Source organism: Apodemus sylvaticus, chromosome 6 (assembly GCF_947179515.1).
Source record: "Apodemus sylvaticus chromosome 6, mApoSyl1.1, whole genome shotgun sequence".
In the NCBI taxonomy this organism is placed as follows: Eukaryota; Metazoa; Chordata; class Mammalia; order Rodentia; family Muridae; genus Apodemus; species Apodemus sylvaticus.
The window spans coordinates 38,679,549-38,701,735 of NC_067477.1; the positions used below are offsets into that span (position 1 = coordinate 38,679,549).

Sequence of the window (22,187 nt, forward strand, 5' to 3'; positions counted from 1 at the left end):
TCTTGCATTAGTCACCATATGATCTCTATCATAATGGTGGGGGTCAATGAATAGATTAGCTTTATGGGAATTTACAGTTCTTCCATGCATCTATAATTTGGTAAGTCTGGTAATCACTGGCCTACTTTTAAAAATCTCCCCCACTCAAACTTAATCCACACAAATATAAATCTTAAATTTTAATCTCAGCTCTTTTAAAAAAAATTTTCCTAAGATTAAAGACCTGCCCACAAAATAAACTGAACTGTATGTATGTTATCCTGCTGCCCCCTGAATAGTTTAATCTGACCTTGATGTTTAGGTTGAAATCTATATATTAACTTTTGTTAAAGTGAGATGACTGCAGTAGTCAGTGACTGAGAAAAATTAGCAATGACCACTTTAAAATATGGTATTAGTCTTCTATTCTTTTGTTTCTACCTCAATATCAATTAAGCCTATTAAAGGCAATTATAAATTATACTCTAATGTAAAGTTGATTTTCTTGTCTTTTTGCTTTGGATTCTGTAAAAAGTCTAGATTGGTATCAAGTGAAAAAACAAGAATACTACCTTGTGTGTGTCTCTGAATTTGCTGATCTCTCGGGATATCAAATCTCTTTTGTCTTCTTCCATTTCTATAGCATTTATATCCTCCTAAAATTAAGGGAACAGAAAGGAATAGATTTATATACATTAATACAAAAATGGCACAATTTGGTATTTTGTGCTATTACAAATACATCTAAGCAAAAACCACCAACTTGGAAGTAAAATCTAATGTTGTAAAGTTATTATAATAATAATAGTAAAAGTAATAATAATGATAAAAATCACATTTCTGGCAGTTAGTAGTGCACACATAAAAAAAATCAAAGCCTGCAGTTCAAACGAACCTTGGTGATGAGTGGGTAAGGGATCAATGGGGCCACTGGAAATCTACGGAAAATCTGCAGAGAAACCCACAAAGATTTTTTAAAAAACAGCTCACATTGTGCTATAATTAAACTGACTACACACCTATCCAGGAAACAATACACTATGTGTGATATTTTCTTGATCTCAAATTACAGTAAAAATGATTTATCTTTAAATCCCTCTATCACCCATCACATGCTTTCTTTTCAATAGCCAAAATACTCTTAAGAGTACCAGGACAGTTTCCTTATAAAAGGAATTCGAACTTGTAAGAAATTATTACTTGATATGTATTTGCATGCACAAAATAAAAATTTGTCTACCTTACAAAAAGATTTCCCTATAATTCTAGCTAAAAAAATACTTCTATAACTTACCCTTTAAATTATTATCAATTAGTTATTTTTATCCTTCCATATCAATGGAGGAAGAAAAATTTCTACTGTACCTAATATCTAATTCTTTAAATTAATATTCCCAATAATACCAAGTAGACCCAATAATGAATACCAAGTAGACCAAATAATGAATAATGAATAATAGTGAATAACTACAGTAGTACAATTATATCTGGCCAATGATTAAAACTAAAATGCCCAAAAGACACTAAAACTCAAAAGAAACTTTCATTATGCCTTAATAAACAATGTGTATCTTATAGCATTTTTCATGACACAAACAATCCCTGAGTTTTCTAAAGGAACACTGTATTTTCCAGAGGAATAAATTATATAAATTACTACATTGTCAGAACACATACGTCCTCCTTCTTTTCCTTCTTCTTCTTCCTGGGGTGAGAGTCAGACTCCTGTGAGGGGGCATTTAGCTCACTGGAATATTCTCGGATTAAAACTTCAATGGCCCCTTTAATCATCTGGTCTCTTCGCTTTGTTTCTTCATCTAAGGCTTCTTCATCATCATTAGTGACAGTTTCTGGTCTGGCATTCTTAAAAACCAACACAAATTTGAGGAGAATAGAAAAAAATTATTCAAAAAATAAAAAAAAAATAAAAAAAGAATGGGCCAACTAAGGAAAATACTGGCTATCTACTAAACCTAATCATCAAAAAGGTTTTGGCTGCAAATGATGGCTTCTTTCCCCACATATGCTTCTACGTCTTTTTAATCTTTTTCTATGTGTGTATATATGTGTGTGCTAGGGCATTCATGTGGAAGTCAAGAAGTCTCCTTCCAGCATATGAATCTCAGGAATCAAACTTGGGTGGTCAGGCCTAGCAGCAAAGTTCCTTTACCTAATAAGCCATTTCACCAGCCCAACTTCTACGTCTATGTGCAGCAAAAGCTGCTTATAATAACCATATACCTGGCCAGGAATGGAGGTATACTCTTTTAATCCCAATACCAAGGATGTAGAGGCCAGTCAATCTCTGTGAGTTCAAAGCCAGACATGTCTGTCTCTCTCTATATGTAGGTCCAGAGCAATCTGAGAGCGAGAGTGAATCCATGTCCCACCATATACCATATGCACTTCTTTCCCTCTGATGTGCACATGCAGTACGTTAAAACCTAGCCAGGAATGATGATGTACATCTTTAATCCCAGCACCCAGGAGGCAGAGCCAAAGGTTATCTCTTGAGTTTGTGGCCAGCCTAGTCTGCAGAGCAAGTTCCAGGACAGCAAGGGATACAGAGAAACCTTGTCTCAAAAAAAACAAACACGAGAATCAGTCAAATACATAGACACACAACTTGTTTATACTTTCTCAAAAGAAGTATTAGACTTTAGTAATCATTATTTAAGAGTAACTTTCTGATTGGGCAATGGTGGTTGATATCTGTATTCCCAGCACTCTTGAGGAGGCAGAGACAGGATTTGGAATTTGTGGGCAGCTGAGATTACATGAGACTTTACCTTCCCTTTCAACTAGACAGAAGAGCTTCAAAGAATAGTTAGCATAAATCTACGAATCTGCAAATACCACGAGTGAAAGGTAAAGTTTAACCTTCACTAAAAACCAGCAGTAGTGACAAATGAAAATAGCCCTCAGGCAGGATAGTAATTATTGGGCAAACTTCCCTTACCTAAGAGGACCATATCTTAAAAAGAAAATCTGTCTCTCAGAAGAACAATCTTCTAGCATACTACTGTTGCTTCTAATTATGCTTTAGAGCCCCCAAATATAGAATTCATATAGTTGAAACTAATAATGGAAGGAATTTATACTATGACCTGAAAACTTTCATGATTTCCTCTCACTTTCAACCCAACTCTTCAATCCAAACATGGGGAAAAATGAAGAATGACATAGAAGGAAAAAGCATGGATAATTGTACATAAAAAGCCATTTTTCTAAATTAAATTATACATGTATATGTCCCAAAATAGCAATTTACTTGGTAAATATAGACTAATCGCTGGGTGATTAGTGTGTGGTGGCACATGCCTGTAATCCCAGCGCTCTGGGAGGCAGAGGCAGGTGGATTTCGGAGTTTCGGCCAGCCTGGTCTACAGAGTGAGTTCCAGGACAGCCAGGGCTATACAGAGAAACCCTGTCTTGAAAAAACCAAATCCAACCCCCCGCCCCCCCAAAAAATACACTGATCACATTGGCAGGTAACAAAAAATCATGCTTGTAGAATCAGGGATATAAACAGGCCTTGCCTAGCAGGTATCATCCTGGATTCAACGCTCAACAGCAAGAGAAAAAGAACTATAATCTTCCATATAAATGCTAGGCTCTTGGTCACAACACATTCAACTCTACCCAAGTTGAATTTCATGCTATGTGATTACTTTATATGTGATAACAATTATAACTTATCAGGTGTTTCAATAACAGCCATCACTAATTTGTTTCTATCATTGGAAATGATTTCATATACATATTCAATAAGCCTTACATTAACATTCAATTTAAATAAATTCTTATTTAGAGCAAACTATGATGCAGTTAAAAAAATAAAGCACAATTTTTCCTTTTTATTAGTTATTTTGTTTATTTACATTTCTAATGTTATCACCCTCCCGTTTCCCCTCTGAAAACCCCCCACCACACCCTCCTCCCCCCTGCTTCTATGAGTGTGCTCCCCTACCCACTCACCCACTCCCGCCTCACCATCCTAGCATTCCCCTACACTGGGGATTGAGCCTTCACAGGACCAAGGGCCTCTCCTCCCACTGATGCCTGACAAGGCCACCCTCTGCTACATATGTGGCTGGAGCCATGGGTCCCTCCACGTGTAGTGGTTCAGTCCCTGGGAGCTCTACGGGGTCACATACTTTGGGGGTTGATTGATATTGTTCTTCCTATGGGCTTGCAACTCCTTCAGCTCCTTCAGTCCTTACCCTAACTCCTCCACTGGGGTTCCCGAACAGAAATTTTGAATCAGTTTTTGGACCATATATGTTTATTAACATATAGTAAGAGACAGAAGTATATCAAAGATAAACAAACACCCACTCTATTAAGAGTTCCTTACTTTCTCAAACCTGCCTCTTCATCTAATCTTCTTGTTGAAAATTTTCTACTTGGCATCTTAGATAAGGACAAGATACTTTACACAAGACTGTAATTAAACTATCAAAATTATTAGTAGGCCGGGCAGTGGTGGTGCACACCTTTAATCCCAGCACTTGGGAGGTAGAGGCAGGCGGATTTCTGAGTTACAGAGTGAGTTCCAGGACAGCCAGGGCTAACACAGAGAAACCCTGTCTCGAAAAACCACACACACACACACACACAAAAAATGTTAGTAAACTATAATTGTTGTGACTGTATTTTAAATTGGTAAATTAAAGTCCTCAAATGTATATACCTGTCTGTAAAATCCTCAGTGATTTAACTTTGGCTTTCTGAAACTTTTGTATGAAAGAGAATGCTCTAGTAACATGGCTATTGATAATTCAAATTTAGTGTTTAGAGTGTGTTAGTTTTTGCTCACACAAACACCAGCATATAGCCCAAGCTGGCCTGAAGTCTGCTATTCTATCTCACCTACCTAAGTACTGAAACTATGTAGCATCAAACCCAGGTCCTTGATACCTAAATTCTACACTATCAAGATATTCACTAGAAAGCACACCACTGGACTATGTGTAGTGCTGAAGGCCTTTAATCCCATGACTTAGAAGGCAGAGGCAGGTGGATTTGTCCTGTGAGTTTGAGGCCAATCAGGGCTGCACAAACAGTCTTAAAAAATCAAATCCAATCCCAGCACTCTGGGAGGCAGAGGCAGGCGGATTTCTGAGTTCAAGGCCAGCCTCGTCTACAGTGAGTTCCAGGACAACAAGGGCTACACTGAGAAACCCTGTCTCGAAAAACCAAATCCAAAAAACCAAAAACCAACCAAACAAACAAAAACAATCAAATCCAAAAGAAAAACATATTATCTGGGTGACATTTCCTACACTCCTGATTTCTTTTCCCTTGGAAGACTCTCCATAGGCTTCTAACCATAGGACTCTCCAGACCCTAATTTATTATCCCTATAAACTGAAATTTAACAATCAATACAACTATTTGCCACAACTAAAACAATGAAGAATTTAAAAAAAGAAAAATTTCAATTCTACCTTTCAAATGGCCAACTGCCTCTCAATCTTCATTTTTAGAAAAAAGCTGATAAGCCTGTTTCTTTTTTTTTTTTTTTGATAAGCCTGTTTCTTAACTGATTGCTAATTATCAGTAAAACAAAATTATGTTGAAAGATCACAGAAGAAGAGAAAATTACTTGGGATTATTATAAAGGTAATTAGACAAGCTGTCAAATATGATCCAAAGCTCACACAATTCCCAAACAATTTCCCATTTCCCAAATTTCAACTTCTACCTCCAAATCCAAAGTGAAAAGAAATACAGCTTCTAGAGACACACTCCAGGCTAACTTTCATAATCTAAAAAACAGGCAGTTCTGAGCTATACCCAAAGCAAATGCAGTTCTTTCAGAAAATACTGACTCATTTTAAATAAACTTGAATGCAATTATGTGAAGATGTTCACCTGAAGCACCTTTTATCTACTAGAATGTAATGCACACACATGGTTTTCCAGAGATTATCTGTAACCCAACAATTCCCAATTCATCCTCATTATTTTGTTTTGCTTTCTAAGACACAAGCTCGTAGTCCTGGCTAGCCTGACTAAGGTAGACAGGGCACACCTCAGAAATCAAACTGCCTCTCCCTCTCAAATGCTGAGACTAAAGGCATGCATCAACCACAGCTCACCAATTCATTTTTCTTTTACTTGTATGGGTGTTTTGCCTGCCTGTACGTATACCACTTGCATGCCTGGTACCCATGGAAACAAAGCCAGCAGAGGAGGTCAGATCCCATAGATAGCTGTAAGCTGCCCTGTGTGTGTTGGTAATCAAACTTGGGTCCTTTCCAAGAGCAGCCAGTGCTAGTAACCAGAGAAGCAGCTTTCCAATCCACTGGTTTAATCTTGTACACATGGTGAACAAACACAGCTTGAAACAATCACATTAATTATCTCTATAGACTTACTGCTGGTAGGCAGACAAAAAGCAGTAAGAACATGACTAGATAGATCAAACTATATATAGTTCCAATGAAATACAATTTTACTAAACACCAGTAAAAAAAAAGATTGAAAAGGAAAAAAAAAGACTAATCTATAGACTTAAATAGTTTCAATCAAGTTATTTCGTTGACAAAAAAAAAACCTTTTCTTACTATTCAAAAAGAAAAAAAAAATCAAGAAAAAAATCTCACTTCTTTCATATGGATTATTGTTTCTCTGACTCATGATCTTTCTTTTACCTCAGAGTCAACGGAAACTAAGAGTCAACGGAAACTAAGAGTCAACAACAAAGCTACTATGTTACTCAGTAAATACTCATATCATTACTAACTTAGAAGACCTTTTCCTAGGTGAGAGGAAGGGTACTACTGATCGATAACCATGGATGTGGGAGGTAGACTCCAGCAGGGTTATGGGCTAAAAGAGAAAGACAGTAAATAATAATCGCACCCAGGGCAGAATGTAATGATACAGGTTATTGTGTGAAAGTTTTCCAAACTGAAATAGTCTATCCTATAGTTCTCTGAAGGTTAACAACTAAAGGTTCTCAAGAAGGTTAACAACTAGACATAACTTTAGGAAATCCCTGAAACAGCTGAGCTGCTAAGAGGTTACAGCAGTACTTAGGGCATTCTCTAACTTACTGAACTGCATATAAACTGTGCAGTATGTTCCAAGTTGTCAAGTTTTGTGAGCTATTGCCTATACTTGACTGGGCCTTGTTGATGTGGCTGTCTTTGAATCATTTCTGTTCCTGTGAGTAACTCCTCACCCATATTCCTGTATGAATCACCAATAACACTAATTGGCTCACCAAGTTTTTATGGTATTTATAGTTTGGTCTGTCATGAGTTTCCTATCTAGGGTAAGTAGTTGTGTCTCTCCAGGATGTTATATCACTGCTATATGAATCAAGAGCATAGCATGTTAATTATAATTAGATGAATGAAGTTTTGGGGTTTTTTTTTTGTATTTGGTTTTTTTTTTTCCAGACAGGGTTTCCCTGTATAGCCCTGGCTGTCCTGGAACTCACTCTGTAGACCAGGCTGGCCTCAGAAATCCGCCTGGCTCTGCCTCTCAGAGTGCTGGGATTATAAGTGTGCGCCACCATCGCCTGGCTAGATGAATGAATTTTTAATGATGAGCTTGGATGGGCAATAAGGCAAAGAAAACAAATAATGATAAAATAATGATAAATAATGATAAAAAATGTCTGGACTGGTGCCAACATGTGAAGGGGCCAAGCCACAAATTTCACCACCTCAGTTTGATCCCTGGGTCCCACATAGAAGAGAACTTCCATGAGTTGTTCTCTAATTTCCACATATACAGTCACAACCTGCACACACCTACACACACACACACACACACACATAAATAAAACAAATTTCTTTAAAGATCCGATAAATGACATAACATCTAACTAATCCCATCACTTGAAGGGAGTGGGATCGGAGGAAAGTTCAAGGTCGTACTACAATGGAAAGTAAGAAGCCAAGGTGGGATACAAGAGATCCTATCTCAAAAAAAAGCAAAAACAGCAGCTAGAGATAGAGCTGTGCAGCTAAGAGCACTTGATTTTCTTGACAACATGGTTCAGTCCCTCAACACACATGGTGGCTCACAACTTCTTGTAACTCGAAGTTCTAGAAAATTAATAACCTCATATGGTTTCCAGTGGAAATACATGTGCATGGTGCACATAAATACACATGCCTGCCAAGCACAACTTGGGAGGCAGAGGCAGGTGGATTTCTGAGTTCAAGGCCAGCCTGTTCTACAGAGTGAGTTCCAGGACAGCCAGGGCTACACAGAGAGACCTTGTCTCGAAAAACCAAAAAACGAAAAAACAAAAAACAAAACCACACATGCTCACATTCACATAAATAAAAATATATCTCTATTAAAAAAAAAAACAATAAATTAAAACAAAAACCAAGAGATGTGTAACACAACAAAACCTGAATACTATGCCCAGAACAGGCTTTATTCTATAAGGAAAAAGTAGCCAAACTACTAAGACTAAATCTGACAAATCAGCAACAGTGACTTTACCTTGTAAAGTCACATATGCAGTATGTGTCAGTGACATTATCTAAGTACTAGAAACGCAAAGGAAACAAGAATTGTGCAGGGGGTAAGCTGTTTATAGAATAATACGCTTTGGTTTTTCAGTCTCATGTCACCCATACTGGCCTCAAATTCCCTGTATAACTGATGAGGCTTGAACTTCTGTCCCAACTGCCTTTACCTCCCAAGTGGTGGGACTGCAGCTGGCTTTAATCTTGTTTCTAATGAAAATATTCCAATTAAAGCTATATTCATGGAGTACAGATGTGACTCAGTGGTAGCAAGCTTGTCTGAGGGCTCTACCCTCAGCACTAGAACTAGAACATTCAGTTACACAGGAGAATATGTCCTTAAAGTGTCACGATACTTAACTTCCTTTTATACTTTGGTTAAATATGAGTTTTTTAACTCCATGGGGCTGGAGATGGCTCAGCGGTTAAAAGCATTGACTGTTCTTCAATAGCCCTGAGTTCAATTCCCAGCAACCACAAGGTGTCTCACAACTATCTGTAATGGGATCCAATGCCCAAAGCTGTACAGTAACAGTGTATTCTGCCTGAAGGTATACAGCTACAGTGTATTTGTATATAACTAAAAAACAAAACAAAAAAACCCAAAAAACACCCAAACAGGTTAAAATTTTTCTTTCTTTTTTTTTTTTTTAAATTAATGCACAAAGGCTTTATGAAGGCCAAGAGAAGGCTATAGCAACCTCCATAAAAGAATGAAAGCTAGATGAGTAAAGGCTTCTGGGTTTTTGGTTGGGGGAAGGAAAACAAAAGAAAAAAACTGACACAATGTATACTCAATTTTCAGATTTTGTTTTGTTTTGTGAAGGATGCAATAGATACATTATCACACAAGACACAAAAACTTCCTTTATCCTCAGGTAAATTAACAGAATTAAAATAAAAGATAAAAATCCTAAATAAGGTCACTCATACATGAATTAGTAAGACTTATTTTCATTTATTTCAGAATCCAATCTGTGTGCACTAAAAGAGAGAGGGTAACTAATAAACATTGTGTAGGTTGAAATATATTTTATACTTACTTACAAAGCTGCCTTAATGCATTAGCTCTGATTGGAATAGTCTGTACAAGTGCTTTCTCTGGCAAGTTAACCTTGTCCAGCCTCCCTTACTACCTTCATCCCAACCTGGAACAAGCAAACAACAGTCACCCACCCACTGTGGGTAGATAAAACACTTATCTACAACTAGACAGATACACTTCTGCACAAGCCACAGGCACCCATTACAATGATAATAATCTTGTGAGTCTCCAGTTAGATTTATTTACAATATGAAGGATTTACACTGAACTAGCACACATAGACTAGAAAACATATTACATACCCCATTAGCTTTTTTCTTTGCTTTCCATTCATCCAACTGTGCCTTTGTCTTTGCATCAACTTTAACGAGTAGCTTCTTCTCTCCAATCTGAAGGTCATGCAATAATCTGAGAGCACGGAGGGTAGACTCAGGCTCTTTATACTCACAGAATCCAAAAGCTGACAAGAAATAAGAAGAATTTGTGAAATATTAAGGTATAAAAACACGAAAAAATACAGAAAAGCAAACTGATTAAAGACAAAACTTAAGAGGGCACTGAAGTCATTACCACAACCCTGCTTTTTAACCCTCTAATAACCATTTCACTTTAACATCAATGAACTAACAGGTGAGGGAGAGTTTAACAAAAGACCAGTGGAAAGAAGAAAAATTAAAATCCAGCAAATCATTATTTACTAAGAGCTAAAAATAATAAAATGAGCCGGGCATGGTGGTGCATGCCTGTAATCCCAGCACTTGGGAGGCAGGGGCAGGCGGATTTCTGAGTTCGAGGCCAGCCTGGTCTACAGAGTGAGTTCCAGGACAGCCAGGGCTATACAGAGAAACCTTGTCTCGAAAAACCAAAAAAATAAAAAAATAAAAAAAAATAAAATAAAATGGACAGGATATAGCATTAACCATGCAGACTTTTCTGGGGCTATGGCAGAACACAGTTATAATCCCAGTACACAAAAGCCAGAAGCAAATGAAGACTATAAAAGCTTTAAACTCAGAACAAAGCCCCAATTAATTTCACTCATGTATGTTTTAAATTTGACTTTTAGAGAAAAAATTACTTTTCAATATTAACTGGATGATATGGCTATTTTTTTATTAGAAAAAACAGGCAGTACTTTTAGGTACTATGATTATATTTTGGGCATTTTTTCCTACAGCCCCCACCCAAAAAAGACAAAATATTTATGTTTCAGAGTATATACTAAAATATAGATAGAGACAAAAATCCCAGTACTTGGGTGTACTTAAAAAAAACATAAACATGGGGCTGGTGAGGTGGCTCAGAGGTTAAGAGCACTGACTGTTCTTCCGAAGGTCCTGAGTTCAAATCCCAGCAACCACATGGTGGCTCACAACCGTCCATAATGAGATCTGACGCCCTCTTCTGGTGTGTCTGAAGACAGCTATAGTGTACTTACATACAATGAATAAATCTTTAAAAAAAAAAAAACATAAACAGCCAGGCATGGATGGTGGCACACACCTTTGATCTCAACATTTAGTTAGCAGAGGCAGGCAAGAGGATCTCTGAGTTCGAGGCCAGGCTGTTCTACAGAATGAGGACAGGACAGCCAGGGCTATACAGAGAAAAGGGTAAGGAGGAAATCTGTAATCCCAGCACTTGGGAGGCAGAGGCAGGTGGATTTCTGAGTTCGAGGCCAGCCTGGTCTACAGAATGAGTTCCAGGATAGCCAGGGTTACCTGTCTCAAAAAAACAAAAACAAACAAACAAAAACAACAAAAAAAGGAAATCTGTAGGGTACTGGTAAAAGATGACTGGCCACAAACTGATAATTATTATTGCTGTGAGTAGTAATCATGGAGTTGTCACACGTATCCATTTTCTCCATAATAAAGGTATTTTTAAATCAAGACTAGGTTAGATAAAAATATATATATATATATAGCTTAGAAAAATAGCTTAGATAAAAGCGCTCACATATATGAAACACTACACTTAGTTGATAGCACCAAGAGGATAAAGAGCAGAGAATTTAGCAGTGTTTGGCTAGAATGAAAGGTAGTTTACTACACAGAGAGACCCTGTCTCAAAAAAAAACAAAAACAAAAAAACAAACATAATAGGTCACGTGCAGCTGGGAAGCACTTGCCATAGAAGTGTGAGGACTAGAAGGTCCCAAGTACCCACATAAAAGCGGAAGTAACATGGCAACCCTTAGTAATCCCATCCCTCCTGAAGCAAACATGGGAGAAAGTCCCCTGCCAAGTTGGCCAGCTATACTACTGTCTACAAGCTCTAAGGTCAGCAAAAGAGACTCTTTTAAATCAAGTGAGGAGTATTTGAAACAAAAAAACCAACCAACCATATTTACATATAGACAACCAAAGAGCAGCTAAAGATGGTTTCACACTAAGGAGCATTTGATTTTACAGGTGACCCAGGTTCCATTCCCACCACCCACAAGTCGAGGACAGCAACTCCTTCTTCTGGCCTCTGCAAAACTGAACACACACGGTACACAAACATTCATGTGGCCATGAAGGCACATATCATACACACAAAGTAAAAATAAATAGGTCTCAAAATAAAAAGTAACAGTCGATCTAATTATCCTTCCCTCTTCCTGAGCTCTAATTATTGCATCTGGGTCAGACAGCCTTACTTTCAGATAAAAAGAACCTTTAAAATCTAAATAAATTAATGGAAGAGCTAGAGAGATAGCACAGCAATCAAGAATTACCACTTAAGCTACTGTTACAGAGGACCTGGACTCCTGTAAGGCACGAGGAAACCAGCTCTTAACTCCAGTTACAAGGGGGCCATGCCCTCTTCCAGATAAGATTGGCACCTCTACACAAATTACAGACCATGGGGCTAGAGAGATGGCTCAGTGCTCTTCCAGAGGTTCTGAGTTCAATTCCCAACCACAGGATGCCTCTCAACTATATTTAATGAGGACCAATGCCTTCTTTTGAAGAGCATGAAGAAAGCGTAGTCATATACAAAAAATAGATGTGTAGATACAGATAGATTATAACATAAATCCTTAAAAAATTATAGGCCAGTAATAAGTCTTTAAAAAAAAAAAAAACCATTGGATTTGTCCAGTCTAGTATATTAAAAGAGGGAAGGAAAAAAACTATTAAGTAATGCTCATTTTTTCCTCTTCTACCTCCTTTTCTGCTTCAACTTTTGAATCTTCTAATCCCAAATTTCAGCCAAAATCATCAACTGCCTTTTAATAAATTCTAGTAAGAAAATTAATATGGGCTTGAGAGATGGCTCAGCGGTCAAGAGCACTGACTGCTCTTCTGAAGGTCCTGAGTTCAAATCCCAGCAAGCACATGGTAGCTCACAACCACTCTAGTGAGATCTGACGCCCTCTTCTGGGGTGTCTGAAGACAGCAACAGTGTACTTACATAATAAATAAATCTTAAAAAAATATTTAAAATAAAACATGCTTAAGTTTTATACAAACTTATACAAATGGGTTAAAATAATGGCAAAAACAATTTAGAAATTTATGCATACCTTGAAGTTTTCCAGAAGCACCTTGCACTCTCTTCCAGCTCAACACCAAACCACATTTCTTAAAAAGAAATTTAAGAATTACCACTTAACAAAAGTTTCAAGACAAGTAGGTTCACAATTACAGGCTATTGAGTATTGCAACTCGCAGCAGTAATACAAGAGGGTGAGGCAGTACTACAAGTTTGAGGACAGCCTGGGTCAAACCTTCTCTCAAAATACTAATATAAATACAAGAGGGAAAACAGATATGCTGCTTAGACAAATACATACAGCCTTAGTAGGCAGTGGTGGCGCATGCACACCTTTGATCCCAGCAACTGCAGGTAGATCTCTTGAGTTTGAGGCTAGCCTGGTTTACAGAGGGATTCCCAGGGAAGCCAAGGCTACACAGAGAAACTATCTCAACAAACAAACAAAGAAGCAAACAAAAAATTCAAAAGCAAACCAAAAAATGAAAACAATGTTTTTTAAATCTGTTTACTAAGTACTCATAAAATCACAACTTATTAGCCCAAATATTACTGGTAAGGCAAATGTACGCTTAATATGGTTGAGTTTAATCACTTTAAGTAACTCAGCATCACCAAAAATGGGATTAAGAATACAGTGAAACACTTGTGTTAAAAAGCTGTATACTTTGAACCTAAGCAAATAATAAAACAAATTTAAGTTCTAAGGAATATTAGCTGTATCTTATATCAGGAAAACAAGCTAAACAAACAAACAAACAAAAAATAAAACCAGAAAACTTGTTCTGTATTATAGTGTAAAAATGAAGCACATATTTATATCATAAGCAGAAAACAGAAAGCAGCTAACATGGGAAGGTTGATATAAGCTATGTAGGTGTCAGTGTTGAAAGCAGTAGCACTCTGACCATGTGTAAGGATGATGTCTATTTGCTCCCAGAAAATACGTATTTTTGCACTCAAGTGAGTATTATATCACAACTCATCCATAAATTATGAAATATGTATATTTAAGAGACAAAATTGTTAAGTACACAGATGAATCTGTGTTACAGAGTTCTAGTGTGATTACTAGACTGCTTGTTCTACAGATTCAAGCTACTCATTGTTTCTTTTTTTTAAGTCTGAAATTTATTAACAGTTTTAAAAAATAAACACTTTAACTTACAGCTAAGAGCTGTCGTATAAGCATGTCTGAGGCTTTCTCAGAAATGTTGCCAACAAAAACTGTAGTAGTAGGGCCACAATTTTCATCATTTTCCTTTAATTTTAAGCCTGGATGATCCTTTCTTGCTCCCAAATGCTTTCCGACCATGGATACAGTAGGTACTAGGACCTATGGTAAAGAAAAGCAAAAAATTTGATCTGGCAATTATGACATTATGCTAAAAACACCAACTTTAAAAAAATAAATATATAGCATATCAATAAAAGTCCTACATATCTAATCTAAAACTTCTAAAGGATGTAGTATGTTTTATTAATGCAAATGTACTCTTCACAATTAAGTTTGCTTTTAATTACTTTTAAAAGGAAACAAAAATGTCAAGCTTTCATATTTTTGAGTTTTTAAATGTTCAAAACAGAAACCATTTGAGATTATTAAACACAGCTAGTAATTCATCACAATTATACTCAGTACCAAGATGAAAGCAAATTCATTATTCCTGTTCATCTTGTAGCACAATATTGAAGCACTACAAAACTGTCAACACGTTTGCTTTTTATAAGGTCCTTGTGTTTATTAGCTTATTTTCACTTTAAACTTGCAACCTTCCACATATAGGAGCAGAATTCTATGTACTTGACAATTAATTCATTATAAACTAAGCAGGCCCAGGGTAAACTAAGAACTGGTAGAACTGCTCCAAATCCCAGCTCCCCATTCCCCTATTCTGTAATACAAAGGGGAGTGTCATTTGGAATGCTCTAAAATTGAACTTGGGCGGGTATGGCAGTACACACCTGTAACCTAGCACTAGAGAGACAAGAAGCACTTCTATTGCATTTAAGGTGAACCTGGTTTACATTAGTGAGTCCCAGACCAGCCAGGAGTATAAAGTGATACACTACTCCTCCAAAACAAAAGCAATTAAGCAGAAAAATATTTGAGAGGTTTAGGAAGTATGGCCTTGTGGGAAATTTGTCACTAGAGCTGGGCTTTGAGAGTTTAAAATTCCCACCATTTTAAATTCACTCTTTGCTTTCTGTTTATAGTTTCAGATTTGAGCTCTCAGTTCTTCCTGCCATCATTTCTACCTGATGTCATGGTTTCTTGCATTATAGACCCTAATCAATCTAGAACAGTATGCCCAAGCCAACTCTCCTATTAATCACCTTCATCCTGGTGTTTTGTCACAGCAAGAGTAAAGTAACTAATACACTGATCAGAGGCCCAAGAGTCAGTTCAGAACTATATCAGATGCTCACAATCATCTGTAATACAGGCAGTTCCATGGAAACCAAACCTTCTAGCCTCAAAAAGCACTGCATACAAAAGCTGCATGTACTGCCAAATAGGACAATATATACAGATACTGGGTTTTTTTTTCTTACATTATCTAAGCTTACCAAGTTTTGTATTTCAAGAAGTGTTAGCCTTATACTAAATCTTAATTTTCCCTTTATATTAACCCTTTACATTATCCCACAAGGTTGAGGTAGACTACTCAACTTGGCAGAATACTACCCTGAGACCTGAGATTTAATCCCCAGCACAGCCCAGCAGTGGTGGCACATGCCTGTAATCCCAGCACTCTGGGAGGCAGAGGAAGGTGGATTTCTAAGTTCGAGGCTAGCCTGGTCTACAGAGTGAGTTCCAGGACGTCCAGAGCTATACAAAGAAACCCTGTCTGGAAAAAAACCAAAGCCAAAAAGCCAAAAAGCCAAAAAGCCAAAAAGCCAAAAAAAAAAAAAAAAAAAAAAAAAAAAAAAAAAATTTCCCCAGCACAAGAACCAGGAATGGTCAATGTATGCCTATAATTCCAGCACTTAAAGAGGTAGAGGCAATAGGATCAAAGTTCAAGGTCATCCTCAGCTACAAAGTAATTTCAAGACTAGCTATGGGGAGGAAGATGAGACTCTGTCTTAAAAAAATGTGAAGACAAATTATACTTACAGTTGGGGCAGGAGCCATAATACTCATTGGTACAGGAATCATTGGTGTCCCTACGAGGGGAAAAAACATACCATATTTTAAGAATATAATTAAAATTAACTACAGGAATGGAAAGAGGTCTCACATACTAAGGTGTTTGTTTTACAAGCATGAGGACAAGAGCATCCACATGAAAATAAGGCATAGGACAATTGCTTATAATCCCAACAAGGGGACAACACAGAGATAGGTAGATTCCCAGGGATCACTGGCAAGCTATTGTAGCCCAAACAGGAGCCCTGAGTTCCAGTAAAAGATCCTGTATCACTTAAGTGAAGGAGGCTACATCCAAGGACCTGCTGTCAAGACTGACAACCTGATTGCATTCCCTAGTACCCACATGGTAAAGAGAGCCAAATACTAGGCATGCTTTGACCTCCATACCTACACCAGGGATTATCCTTGCATTTACACATCAACATAAAATAGTAATAATGAAAAAAATCAGAAGGCTCAATGTTTGATGGCTAAGATTACAAAGAACTTACAACAAAATACTTATGTACATACATACACATATATATGTACTCCCAAACTTGGGACGTATGGAAAGATCATCCATAGTTGGTCATACAGCAAGGTCCAGACCATCCTAGGCCAGGTAAAAGCCTGCCTTGACTTCTCCTGTCCCCATTAAAAGGAGGCAGGGGGTTATACATAAGACTAAGAAGTAAAATTTGGGGTATGGTAACAATCACGTATAATCTCATCACCCGTGAGGCTGAGGCAAGAGAATAATCATGAGTTCAAGATTAGTCTGGGCTACACAGCTCCAAGCCAGCTAAGAATATACAGCAATACCCTGTCTCAAAACAAAATCATAAACAAAAATGAAGAATTTTTAAGAATGTACACGTTAGCATTTTAAAGTATCTGCAAAGATAAACCAACTACTATTTTGTTTCCCTTTAGAAATAGTAATAATACTAATTTATTTGAGGGAAATTTCACTGCTAACTTTTTCAAATTTTGAACCTTATGATCATGAATATAGCACCTTTATATACTTATCATTTTTATGGAATTTCCAAGATGTTTCTGAAATTCAGCCACAAACACAAATTTACTGTCAAATGAAGTGTGGTGACTCACAGCGGTAATCCTAGTATTCAGGAGCCTGACGGACAACTGAAAGGTGGTGGGGAACATGGGATAACACATATTCTGTCTCCAAACAAATAACTTAATGCTACAGAAAAATTAAGACAGTGGTGGCTCACATTTTTGATCTCAGCTCTCAGGAGACAGAGACAGGCAGATTTCTGTGGGTTCAAAGCCATCCTGGTCTACAAAGTGAGTGTCCCCTACCCCCCACAAAAAAAGAAAAATCAGACAACCATGTTCACAGTAAGACTACCATGTATTTACTAGTAAATCACATATGTACCATGCTCTAAAGGAAGCATCACAACAACAAAGATAGGGTCTTTTGTTTGTTTGTTTTTGGGTTTTTTTGGATTTGGTTTTTTTTTTCGAGATAGGGTTTCTCTGTATAGCCCTGGCTGTCCTGGAACTCACTCTGTAGACCAGGCTGGCCTCGAACTCAGAAATACGCCTGCCTCTGCCTCCCAGAGAGCTGGGATTACAGGCGTGCACCACCACCACGGGGCTTGATAGGGTCTTTTAAAAAACATGTGCCAGGAATGGTGTTGGATGCCTTTAATCCAAGCACTTGGGATGCAGAGGCAGGTGGAACTCTGTAGTTTAAGGATAGACAGCTAGGGCTTTACAGAGAAACAATGCCTTCAAAAAAAGAAGGAATGAACAAATGAATGATGATAAAAACTGTGCTAAAACTTACCTGGAGGCACTGGTGGAGGAAAGCCAGGAAACTGTGGGGGTGGGATCCCAGGAGGGAGAGCGGGGATTCCCATGGGAGGACGGTTCAAATGAGGGGGGAAAGACATTCTGACTGCACCAGTCTAAAGAAAGAAATGACAAATCATTTTATTTGAAACCTTTCCAATCTGATATGCCTACATTGTTGACCTTCATTTTTAGAGTATCTGCAAAATTCTAAAGTTTTCTTACCCAAAGGAGTTGGCAAAGACCCTCTTTTCTCTGTCTGTCCATTGAGAATTTTTTAAAACTTAGATCTTTTCTAAAATAAGTTCCCAAAATGTACACGAACTAAGTTCAGGATAGACTCCTACAATCATGTGGGAATACATATAAAGGAAGAAAAAAATTTTGAGGTTCAGTTAATATCAAAAAATTAAAAGCCAAACATCAATGAATCTTCTAAAACAAACTCAGAATCCAGGAGGGTAGCTAACTGTAAGTGTTCTGATACATTCATTTTTTAACCCAATAGATCTTTGAAAACTAAACTAGCAAGGTTAACAGTATTTGATGACTCAGTGTTAGCTAGTTCTTCAAAGACAAATGTGCCATTAACCTGAGGGGGAAGAGGACATGGCTTCTATCCAGTCACTGTAAGAGCTGATCTAACATAAAGAGCCCACACCACAAACTTACAATTAAGGTAACAGTTTTGTTTGGTTTGATTTGGTTTTTCTTTTCTTTTCTTTTCTTTTGTTTTTGTTTTTTTTTTTTTTTGGCAGTTTGTTTTTTGGTAAGGATCTCAAGTAATCAAAGCTGGCCTTAAATACTATATAATGATGACAACTGTGAACACTTGACCTTCCTATTTAATTTCAAGTACTGAGATTACTGGTATATACTACCATACCCAATTGAAGACATTTTTCTTAAAGCAAACCTCTAGCCAGGCCTGATGGCACAAGCCTGTAATCCCAATCTTAAAAGTAGAAGCAAATGAAATTTGAGTATGCTAGGACTTGTCTCAAAAATCCAAGTTCTAGGGTGGACAAGGAGGCAAGACAGCATTGTCTACTTAGTCAAGCCAGCCAGGGTTACATGGGGTAGCCCTGACTCAGGGGGGAAAAAAAAAGCTGAAATAAGTTTGATAATTTATTTCAGCAGAATTAGTTTGGTGGGGTTTTTTGTTTGTTTGTTTTTTGTTTTTTTAACTAATCAAGAAACCACTGTCAAATCACTAGTAAAAATTCTTCCACCTATAACAGAAAATCCCATACTCTGGAACTGAGGAAGTCTAGAATTATTAAAAATATTTTTCAAGCAGAGCATGGTGACACATGACTATAATCTCGAGGTTGGGAAGTGTAAACAGGAGGACCAGTTAAAGGCCAGACTGCTAGGAAGCAATTCCATGTTGGGTTTGAGACCAGCCTAGCTACATAAGACCCTACCTCAAAAGGATGTTGTTTTACTTTTAGTGGTTGAGTATATATATAGTTACTTGGTTTTCAGTTTAAAACACTGTATATGACTGAGGCTGGCCTCAAACCCAACATCCTTAACCTTTGAGTACCAGGTTTATAAGAATGTACCGCCATGCCTGGCTCCTTTATTTTTTTTTTACTCACCCTTTAGTAGCCAAAGTTTAAAAAGTGTGATGTCTTCTACTTTCTCTCATCCATCAACTCCCACCAGTGTACCATGTTATCTATTTTCTACATATCTTTTTATATACAAATATTTAATAACTTGTGCTTTATTATAATATACTCATATTGCACTGTTACCTGCATTGCTCAATGTCACATCCATTCTTATCTTTGTAACTCAGTAAATTATAAGACAGAAACACCTATTGCCTCGGCTTTTTAACCCCTTTCAACCTTTAACACCCAAACATTCTTGGACATTTAATTTCATCTTTGCAGAGTATTTAGAGTTTTCTTTAATTATATGTATTGATTTGTGTGAGTTTATATATGCTTGTGTATGTATGTGGCATGTATGGAAGTCAAGAAAAGTCGCAGGAGTCCATTCTCTTCATCACCTGGGTCTTGAAATTGAGCTTGGGCTGTCAGGCACAGCAGCAAGCTCACCCTTACCTACAGAGCCATTTTGTGAGCCTATAATATTTCTGTAATACACATTTATCACTGTTTACATCCAAGCTCTAGTACTAAATCATTTCCCCCAAATTAATGTATAATTTGTATTACCAGTGTATCCTTTCCTTGAGACTAGAATAAATCAATTAACTTATTAAAACAAACAAACAAACAAATAAAAAAAAATCCTATTTCGGCTTAGCTGCCCAATTCCTGAAAGCGATCTTTTTACCTGTTGTTAGTGAGCATTTCTTAGAAAGAGAAAAGCCCATACTGCATGCTCACAACTATTCCTTCTTATACTTTTTAATAGCCTCTAAGAGCTGATTAGACGGATCAGCAGGTAAAGGTACTCGCTTGCCACCCAAGGCTGTCAGTCTAAATTCCATACCTAGAACCCACAAAGTGGAATTAGAGAATTGACTCCCACAGATTATCCTCTGGCTTCCACACATGTGCCACTGAACACATGCCCCAGAAATAAGCACATAGAAATGTAACTTTAAAAATATTTTTTAAAATACTTTGCCAGGCGATAGTGATACACTTCTTTAATCCCAGTACTCAGGAGGCATTGGCAGGTGAATCTCTATAAGTTTGAAGGCAGCCTGGTCTACAGAGTAAGTTCTAAAACTGCTACCCAGTAAAACCTTGTCTTAAAAAATAGTAATAACAATAACTTTTAAAACTTAATCTTTGGTTTTATAAGCCATTTCTTATTCACAAGTAAAAGAATTGTCAGAATGATTCCTATATTAGCAAAGAGCTGCTAGAAAAGCCTTAGAAAATTTAGGTAGCTTTAGCATGTCTAACAAAGTCAAGACAAGTTTATAAGACATTACACATTCAATTTCTGTGTTGCTTGCTTTGTCTTTTCTTTTTTTGTAATTATTACCTTTAAAATTACCACATTAAATAAGGGGTTTCAATTATGACATCTTCATACATGTGTGATTACACTATGTTCTCATTTGTTCCCCTTCACCACTGAGTTTTTTTAATAATCTGTATTACAAATGTTCTACATGGAAAGGAGCAGGAAGGTGTGTCTGTTAAACAGAAGGCTACTGTCCTACTTACAGAAGCTCTTGTTTTATTATAATACTCTATCTCAGCACTTTCTTAGGAAGGCAGTTGGTATAGTACCTGTTGAATAAATAAATTAATTAATGAACAATAAACAATGCCTGAGGACTCATCAATAGATTTATTAAACAGCTACTACTTATCAGCAACAGCCCGGTGCCTAGTTTCACAATGGTATAAACTTGGGCCATGGATTCGCTTTTAGAGCCACTTCTCTCCCACCAGTGTTAGATATAAACAGTACTTTTAAAGTAAAGCTGTATTCTTAAGGATTAAGTTATATTTTATGGTTTTTAATATTAAAATTTAATTAACCAGATACATTAAAGTTTCACCAATATAACTACTGCATACATTACTAATTTTCCTGTGAAATACCTCCATTTTATTTAAAGCTGCTCAAAACTTAACATGGGCTGGACTTCGAGGTGAAAAATATTATAGTCAATCCAACATTTACGAACAGTCCCCATTTCCTTTAAGATAATAGCCTCCTCCTTGGGAGATTCGAAAAACAGACGTTCCTGATAATGTTAACAAAATAAATGTTTAAACACTGAGTAACAGCTTTATGCTTTGTTATGTGAAATGAAAATACAACCATAGCAAAGTGTACCAGATTTTATTTTTAAAATAAATTTAAATTTAATAATAAATTATAATTTCTTTAAGTTTAAAGACATTGAAAGGTTGGCAGATTTTATAGAAAAATAATCAAGGAAAAGAGCTGGGGAGTTGCTTACTTTCAGTTCCAATGATCTGCCTAAGTAAAGATTTGACCAAAGAGCTGAAAGAGGCTGAGGCAGGAAGGCCTATTTTTATCAGAGGCAAAAACCTTCCTTCCAAGCAAAGGAAATAAATACAAAGAGACTAAGGCAGACAAGCCTTTGAGGGAAGACCAGCAAGGTCGGCTGTATGCCTAGAGAAGAAAAGACGCTGAGTTAGATAAACCTGAGCATTAACTGGGAGGAGGAAGTGTTCAAAGAGGACAGGGCTTTGTAATACACTGTAAAGGTTTGGGCTACTACTTAAAATGGGATTTAACAACC

At 37.0% G+C, this 22,187-nt stretch overlaps 1 protein-coding gene across 6 annotated transcripts in view; it reads right to left on the bottom strand.

The window, feature by feature from the left end:
• Positions 1-22,187, bottom strand: part of Rbm25 (RNA binding motif protein 25) — a 49,401-nt gene that overhangs the window by 21,664 nt on the left and 5,550 nt on the right. For 2 of the 6 annotated variants that reach the window (XM_052185480.1, XM_052185481.1), the window contains 10 exons: positions 21,133-21,198; positions 18,197-18,314; positions 17,967-18,087; positions 16,127-16,176; positions 14,177-14,344; positions 13,040-13,097; positions 9,828-9,985; positions 1,657-1,842; positions 875-928; positions 552-635 (listed from right to left, as the gene is read on the bottom strand). In XM_052185480.1, coding sequence (XP_052041440.1) covers positions 552-635; positions 875-928; positions 1,657-1,842; positions 9,828-9,985; positions 13,040-13,097; positions 14,177-14,344; positions 16,127-16,176; positions 17,967-18,087; positions 18,197-18,238 — 921 coding nt within the window. In that variant the 5' untranslated portion in view covers positions 18,239-18,314; positions 21,133-21,198. The remainder of the gene's footprint in view (positions 1-551; positions 636-874; positions 929-1,656; positions 1,843-9,827; positions 9,986-13,039; positions 13,098-14,176; positions 14,345-16,126; positions 16,177-17,966; positions 18,088-18,196; positions 18,315-21,132; positions 21,199-22,187) is intronic. The other 4 variants (XM_052185482.1, XM_052185483.1, XM_052185486.1 and 1 more) reach the window with 4 other exon arrangements.